Source organism: Oryzias melastigma, linkage group LG6 (assembly GCF_002922805.2).
Source record: "Oryzias melastigma strain HK-1 linkage group LG6, ASM292280v2, whole genome shotgun sequence".
NCBI classification, from domain to species: domain Eukaryota; kingdom Metazoa; phylum Chordata; class Actinopteri; order Beloniformes; family Adrianichthyidae; genus Oryzias; species Oryzias melastigma.
The window spans coordinates 22,988,907-22,997,214 of record NC_050517.1 but is presented as its reverse complement, the minus strand read 5'-3'; the positions used below and the strand labels follow the sequence as shown (position 1 = coordinate 22,997,214).

General features: G+C 37.7%; 1 protein-coding gene across 2 annotated transcripts in view; it reads left to right on the top strand.

The window, feature by feature from the left end:
- Positions 1-8,062, top strand: part of LOC112152904 (ubiquitin-conjugating enzyme E2 H) — a 10,042-nt gene extending 1,980 nt beyond the window's left edge. For both annotated transcript variants that reach the window (XM_024282755.2, XM_036212468.1), the window contains 6 exons: positions 2,496-2,572; positions 3,308-3,382; positions 3,491-3,530; positions 3,726-3,778; positions 5,895-6,023; positions 6,142-8,062. In XM_024282755.2, the coding sequence (XP_024138523.1) occupies positions 2,496-2,572; positions 3,308-3,382; positions 3,491-3,530; positions 3,726-3,778; positions 5,895-6,023; positions 6,142-6,266 (499 nt within the window). In that variant the 3' untranslated portion in view covers positions 6,267-8,062. The remainder of the gene's footprint in view (positions 1-2,495; positions 2,573-3,307; positions 3,383-3,490; positions 3,531-3,725; positions 3,779-5,894; positions 6,024-6,141) is intronic.
- Positions 8,063-8,308: the final 246 nt, after the last annotated feature.

Below are 8,308 nucleotides of genomic sequence, written 5' to 3'. Positions count from 1 at the left end.
AAAAAAAAAAAAAAAAAAAAAACTATGGGGCATCAGAAACTTGTTTCTGAGTTGTGTGCGGGACTATTAACCCGGAAGTAACCCTCCACTTATTTCCCAACATTCCTGTGTTTACACTCTAGCTTACAACCCCTAACCCCTAACATTAGCAGCACAACAAAAAAGGGAAAACAAAGAGGTATTTGAAAGTGGAGGCATCAGAATGCAGCGGAGCAGTAAGATTTTGGCCCGTCGATTGTAGCTAATGCATCACAACAGCGCTTTTTCAAAACGATATTTTTTGTGCGCTGCTGATTCACCATGTTTTTCAAAAAGAATTTCTCACAAGTGTAGTTTTAAGCTTAAATTCTTTTATGTGTCTTCAATTATTATAAAAATGATATAAGAGCATGTTAAAAAAAAGAATTAAAAAAATAATTTTCTTCAGATTGGGTCTTTTTACGTTTTTGTTGTCGCTAACAGAGTGCTGTATGCTGGTAGCTAAAACGACACTATAACCAGAAGGCCCGGATTTTTGCTAAAGCCATTTTTCTTCTATATCATCCTTGAAAATTGTTTGATTTTTATGAAATGTGGGTGTATGTAAGTAGGAACAAATGCTGTCTGAAAAAGAAATGATGACAACAGGACTGTTCTAGTGATGTTTGAATAAGAGCAGGACTGTTCTAGTGATATTTGGATCAGAACATGGCTGTTTCAGTGATGTTTGGATCAGAACTTGATTATTTTAGTGATGTTTGGTTCAGAATATGGCTATTTTAGTGATATTTGGATCAGAACATGGCTGTTTTAGTGATGTTGGGATCAGAACGTGATTATTCTAGCGATGTTTGGGTCAGAACTTGGCTGTTTTAGTGATGTTTGGATCAGAACATGATTTTTTTTGTGATTTTTGGATCAAAACATGGCTTTTGTAGTGATATTTGGATCAGAAAATTACTGTTCTAGTGATATTTGTATCCAAATGTGAATTTTCTAGTGATGTTTGTATCCAAAAGTGACTGTTCTAGTGATATTTGGATCAGAACTTGATTATTTTAGTTTGATGCTTGGTTTAGAACATGGCTGTTTTAGTGATATTTGGATCAGAACTTGATGATTTTAGTGATGTTTGGTGTAGAACATGGCTATTTTGGTGATATTTGAATCAGAACATGGCTATTTTAGTGATATTTGGATCCAAACATGACTGTTTTAGTGATACTTGGATCAGAACATGGCTGTTTTAGTGATATTTGGATCAGAACGTGGCTGTTTTCGTATGCATTTGTGGTAGCTGTGTTGTCCAGCCCATTTCAGAATGGTAAAGACCATTGCTTTGTTTTTGGTAGAAAAAGCAAAGTCAAAAATTATTATTTATATGACAACTGTAGAACATTACAGATTGAATCATCTTGTTGCTGTCAGCGGGAGAATCTCCTGCACAGGCAGATGCGTACACACTGAATATTAACAGAGCTGCACTAATATAAACTTAACCGTCAGACTTCTTTATGTGTTAGTTAAAAATATCTCATTGTATACAAAAACTCACGTGCTCCATCACATTAATGGTGAGGCTGCGTTAGACGACAGATGTGTAGCTTTGCTTATTTTCTATCGTAGATCTTGTTCTACCAGTTCCTGAAACTGCAGGATTACACCAGTGAGACAGAAGATCCCAAACATTGTTCATTAGTTTAGGTTATCCTTATGTAAATATCAGAGAATGGAATCCATTAGGTTTAAGGTTATTGTGATTTAACCAGCCTTTTATGAATATGTGAGAAAAGCAGCAAAGTGAGGTTTAGCTTAGTCTGAGTTACATGTCATTCAAACCTTTGGGATATTCACTTAAAATAAACAGAATTCATGTGAGTTTTGAGTGCACTCTTTTAAAATGACACTTCTTTTTTTTTTTGCATTTGTCTGAAAGAAAAGCACAGGGCCTTCCTGGATAACCCTCAGGGGGCAGGAGCCTAAATGTACATCTGTAAAAGGTTTATTTATAGGAGCCTTTTCCTCAGCTTCCATTCACTCATCCCGTCTGTTTTGTCAGTGCTTTGCCACCATTTTCTCTGCTTTTTAAGCCTTTATCTAATCTGCTGGATGCTCTGGTTATCGACTCACTGTGAGGTAATCAAGACATCTTTGTTCACAAGTGTCATTGCCATCTGTGTCATCATTGATTGCTGTGATATGACTGACAAAAGGATGACGAAAGTGCAGAAAACTTGTCTGGCTTTCCTCCTCCTCCGTCTGTCACGTGTCAGAGGTGCAGTCACTGAGATAAAATCCTTTTCAACTGTCAGACTGCTGACTCAGCCTCTTGTCTTTTGATGTCGCCACATCCTGTGGTGATTTATGAACCCCACGTCTTTCACTCAGACAGGTAATGACTGTTTGTGTTCTCGTGTTCTTTGCAGAACAAACCTCAACAAATGTACCAAGAGAAGAAGTATTTCATGATGTGTTTTTCCTGATTTGTTTACTTGTTTGCCTTAACTGAATATCAGCATTGAGAGCAAACATGAAGTGACCATCCTGAGTGGACTGAATGAGTTTGTGGTCAAGTTTCACGGACCACCTGGAAGTAAGAGCCTAAAACCTTTATTCTAAAAATTACACGCATTTTTATGTTTATTTGAGATCATGTTGAAAGACGTTTTCTCAATTTGAGCTTAACTAATCAAATGACCTTTTCTCTTTAAAGATCCACTCCGATTATCTTTTTTGCCATCGTAAAAGCGTTCCCAGTGGTTATTTAATTTTGGTTATGCTGTTTTTAGTCAAAACCAATCCTTTTCCAGGACATAAGCCGACATTTAGCCCTCCGAACGGGGAGATACGGAAAAATAGTGTCTTCACATCTGGATGTTACTCCCACTCGATGATGTCATCACTCGTCGTCGATCAGCTACGTTAGCCTGGAGCTGCTAGCGCTCGGAAATGCATAACAACATTGGCCTTATAACTTTAAAAAGGCCATGTTAAAATAAAAGTCTACATTTAAATGTAAACTTCTGTGCTTCAGAGCACACCCACATGAAGAAAAGCGCTTCTCCTCCGCAGCTTGTGGCCTGCCGATTGTAGTTTTTGTGTCCCAACTACAAACTTTTTTCTCTTTTTTTTAAAAAATGCTCCTGGTTTACAAGAATTCGTATGAAGAAATACCCAAAAATGAAATTTTAAGCTTATTTTCTTGAACTATGTCCTCCGTCATCAGAAAAAAGCCACAAGAACATGTTAAAAACACCAAAACTACGACTTTCGTTGGAGTGGGTCTTTAATCCTGGTTCCCTGATGGTGTAAACTCTTATTTTTTTAGCACCATACGAAGGGGGCGTGTGGAAGGTTCGGGTGGATTTGCCAGATAAATACCCCTTCAAATCTCCATCAATAGGTACAAAGATGTTGAATGTGGAGTTCTCAAGAGTCGTGTTGTCTCAGGAATGTCCCAAGTGTCCTCTTGTTGTGTAGTTGTTTTACAAGATATTCTTTTTCCCTCCAGGGTTCATGAATAAAATCTTTCACCCTAACATCGATGAAGCGTAAGTAGGAAAACTTCCGTGGTTGCCTTTTATTTTTGCGTTGTGGGTGTGAGGAAGATGTCAGCATTATGGGAAAAGTCGCTCACCTACAATGGATTTAAGCATATTTTCACAATATTAGAAACTCTTTGGGCACAACTCAGTTGTCGCTGTGGGTTTTCGTCACACATCTCCCATGTTTTTCCCCTTTTTCAGGTCAGGGACGGTGTGTTTAGATGTCATCAACCAGACGTGGACAGCCCTGTATGGTAGGTCACAGGATCGTCTGACAAACTTTTATTGGCCTTTTGGTGAAACCGACTCAAACTTAGTGAAAGGGTGCAGCTTACACCTCTGCGCTGCAGAGCTGCTCCGTTTAATCGGCTTACACTGGAGTGAAAAGTGTTGCGTGTATTCAGGTCAGGGATTCAGTGCTGACAGGTGAGACAGACCTACAACTTAAGGCTCTCTACAATACTTTAATAACGATCCGCTGAGGTTCATTGAATGCAAATTTAAAGCAGGACTCTGGAGTTCAATTTGCATCTGGAACATCAAGCACGCTCACTTACGGCTTTGTTTAGTTAAAAGATGAAACACAGACATCTGGAAGAAGTTCTCTCTTCTATATGTGTCAAATGTGTAACTTGGTGTGGCAAAACACTCAAAGCACGACAAAATATGGAATCGAGACGATGTGATTAACAATTCGATTAATGTGCAGTTTATTTACGTCACTTTAGAAAATTGTTTTTTGCTAATTTAACATCCACTGAGATTTTTTGAGCTATTTTGGAGTTTAGCTAACATTTTAGCGACATGGTAGCATTTTGGGGCTAATTTAACATCTACTGAGGTTTTTCGGACTGTTTTGGAGTGAAGCTTATATTTTAGCAAGATGCTTGCTGATTTGGCATCTACTCAGTTGTTTTTAGTTTTTAATTATTATAATTTTTTTGCTATTTCGTCATTTTGCTGTTACAGTATATTAGCATTGTTCTAGCTCTTTTGGCCATTTTGGCATTTACTGGGTTGTTTTAGGCTATTTTGGAGTTTAGCTAACATTTTAGCAACATTTTGGCTAACATGGGAACTACAGGGTTTTTTTTAAGGAAAATTAGGCATTTAACAAATATTTTAGCAAGCTGTAGGGTTCAGTGTTGTGTCAGCTATCAATGTTAGATTTTTTTTTTAGCTAGCAGCGTCAGTTTTTCAGCAAACAGCACTAGCATCTTCAGCAGCCAGATTCACTTTACAGATTCACACCACCATTATTGCAGGTAATGCTATATATCTGGTTATAATTGATTTAATTTAGATTAATCAAGATTACATGAGAAGTAATATAAAAGTTTTTACATTGGTGGCGACATCAGGAAGAGGACTTGTTCAATCTACACTTCAAAATGCACAGATTTCAAATATTCAACAAAATTTTGGTAAAGTCTGTTTTCTTCTGATTGCTCAGTTTATTCTAAGTTTAAATCACATATCTTATGCTTTAAAAAGTATTGTATTTTCTGTATTTACTTTTTCTACTTGATCATTAACCAATTAAGTTTATGTTCTGGTTAACAGCACTAATAAGTAGGAAAAAAAAGGTGACTGCTCACCAAAGTAGACCTGTAGGGTATAACAAGAAAACGCCATGTGTTGTTTAAAACTCTTTGTAGGGTCACTTTAGCTTCACTGGGATGATACATCTTATATTCTTAAAGGAAGTCATGCAATCATTTTGTCAAAAGTAAAAAAAACAAAAAACAATTTCACATTTTGAGGAAAGGCTACTTTCTCTTTATATTTATGTTTATTCGTGCTAAGAAAAGAAATTTAATGCAATGGACTATAAAATAACGGTGTAAAGCAATGTCAAATTCCCCTAAAGGGTAAAATAAGACTTTTCGGCTCCTATTAGGTTTATATGAGTAAGAAAGAGCCTCTTTAACTGTTAAAGGTTGCTGACCCGTGGATTAGTTTTTTGATTTAGTTGATATTTTTTTTTACACAGGTTGTACACAAAGCCGGTAAAAACATGTTTTTTTATTTAATATCCAAAAACCTTTTTCAGAAGTAGAGGCGATTTAGTAACTTTAAACTGCAGTCAACATCAAATGGATGTTTCTGTCAGTATGTGGAGTTAGACTGAAACTATAACCACAGTCATCCATTTAAATATAAGAGTATGTTGTTTTTGTTGCATTGTGTTTTATATATATTTGAAATACATTGAGTAAAAGTAACACAGTTCTGTTTTGAACATTATACTTGCTAAAATATGTTTTTGAATGTTAGCCTGCAATCAGGCCCTCTAGTGGCTGATGTTGTAAATACACCTTCCCTTGCATCTGCTAACTGTTCTGATTTTTCTTCTTCTTTCTCATCCAGACCTCACCAACATCTTCGAGTCCTTCCTCCCTCAGCTGCTCGCCTACCCCAATCCCATCGATCCTCTGAATGGGGATGCCGCCGCCATGTACCTGCACCGGCCAGAAGACTACAAACACAAGATCAAAGGTGGCACTCCCTCTCTTTTATAGCTTGTAGAAATTAAAATGTTTAACGTTTGTTGTGATCTGTTTCTTCAGAACTCTGTCTCAAACTTTCCTGAAGGAGGTTTTTCTGTCTCTTTCAGAGTACATCCAGAAGTACGCCACAGAGGAGGCTCTAAAGGAGCAGGAGGAGGGCCGGGGCGACTCCTCTTCTGAGAGCTCCATGTCAGACTTTTCGGAGGACGAGGCTCAGGATATGGAGTTGTAGTGAAGGGGGAGCAGCCTTCACCCCACAACAGACTGTCCTTTCCTAAAGAGCAGAAACTCAGTACTCTATTCATATTTAAACAAGACTATTTTTTACAGCAAAACAAGGATTTTTATTGCTACACAAGGGTTTGCAGTATGACAACAAAAAAAAAAAAAAAGAGAAAAAGATCTCATATTTTGGGGAATTCATCACGACCTACCTGTCTCCCTCCTCTTCATCACACAAACCAGTTTGTTTCAGAATGGCCTCACTAGCCGAGGGATTTCTCACCGTTTGACAGACGCTGGACTGAACCGTGACACCGGCAGAGGAAGAAAGGGGAGCCGTCCACGCTGCCTCGCCGTCACCTTCCGCCGTTTTCTTCGACCATGATGATCCATCATCGTTTTACACTGCCGCCATTACAATCTTTTTTCTTTAGATGCACTCGTGTGTTCAGTGTACAGACCGCTCTCAATGCAATCCTGCAGAAGCATTGCACACAATCAGATCCCATCGGCCATGACAAGTCACACAAATGCCCTTGAGTGTGTGTGAGAGTGTGTGTGTGTGTGTGTGAGTAGGCGAACGCTTGGACGCCGTCCACGGATAACCTGCATCGCCCTGGCCTCTGATGCTCAGCAGAAATCAGGAGAGAGGTTTATGATCCTGATCCCTTTGCTCTCCGGCAGCAGCCTCTTCCTCCACCTCCTCCCCCCTCTCCGTTTTAGGAAAGTGTTTGCCATCCTCTGAGTATCTTTGTGTTTCGTGGCATGACACAGAAGTTTTTAGTTGGCGTTCGTAGAGCTGTGTTGCTGTGGGCATGAAGACGACGCTCGTTTCTCAGGCCGGGTTCAGTGGGAATCGCCGTTCTTTACTTTGCCTATTGCTTTTGTTGAACTGTAATAGGTGTCTGACTTGCGTAGGGATAGTTAGTTTCTTTGCGGGTGGTGTGTCCTGTCATAATGTATGGTTTAATACTTCTATAATACACAGGTTTGAAAACCATCTCTAAAGATGAGGAAATTGACTTATTTAATCAGCTGTCGGATGATTCCGTTGAATCTAATCCTCTTTGCACCCCTGCTCCTCTGACCTTCTTTTATATTTAAACTTGACTTTATTATAGGAACTCTTTTTTTTCTTCAGAACAACTCAACAGAATTGAATTTATTTTGCTCTACTTTCCAAAAAACAAATAACTTGGGACCAAAATATGACAAACGTGTACATTTAATTTCCCTTCATATATTTATTCGTAAAGAGTACAAATTATTGAAAATCAAACTATCTGGATCTTTCCTTCAGAGGACATTCGGAAAAGCTTTTTTTTCCCCCTTTTGGTTACAGTGATAAATGTGTTGGCAAAGCTGTGACAGTTTATTGTTCAGCGATGGAACATCGGTTTGATTTTTTTGCAAGCTGAAAGCTGTGAAAGTTGTATCAGAATCAGAAAAGGGCATTTCTTCAAACAGATTCGGAGAGGATGAAAATGCAATTTAGCTTTTTCTTTTTTTTTCTATGACATTTATGTTCCCATTATGTTACAGTTTTCAGATGCAAACAAAAGCAAATCGCTGTTCAGTCTCCTCATTTTCTGGAATCACTGTTGTGTATTTTAGATGCAGCACACATATTCAATTTTCAATGCCTATAATTTGTCTTTTTTTAAAATCTTTTATTCTACGCCCACATACAGGATACAGATCGAGATATCACATTTTTTTAAAGGCCAAAAAAGAAAAAAGAAAAAGAACCGTCAATAAATGTGCTTCCCTTGTAACTTGAAAAAATAAATAAAAAAGTAAGCATTATGTCTGTGTTGCCATGTTTTTTCCAATTTAAATATGCATTTTTGTTTCAGTTTGAAGGTTTCTTTTTTTAATTGGCTAATATTTTAGCTACATGCTAGCTGTTTTGGCTAACTTAGGCTTCCTTTTTTGTTTTTTAGGCTATTTTGGAGTTTAACTATTTTTTCAGTTTTTTTTTTTTCAGGATAATTTGCCATTTAGCTAATATTTTAGTTATTGGCTTCAGTGTTTCCAACTTCAGCATTTTCA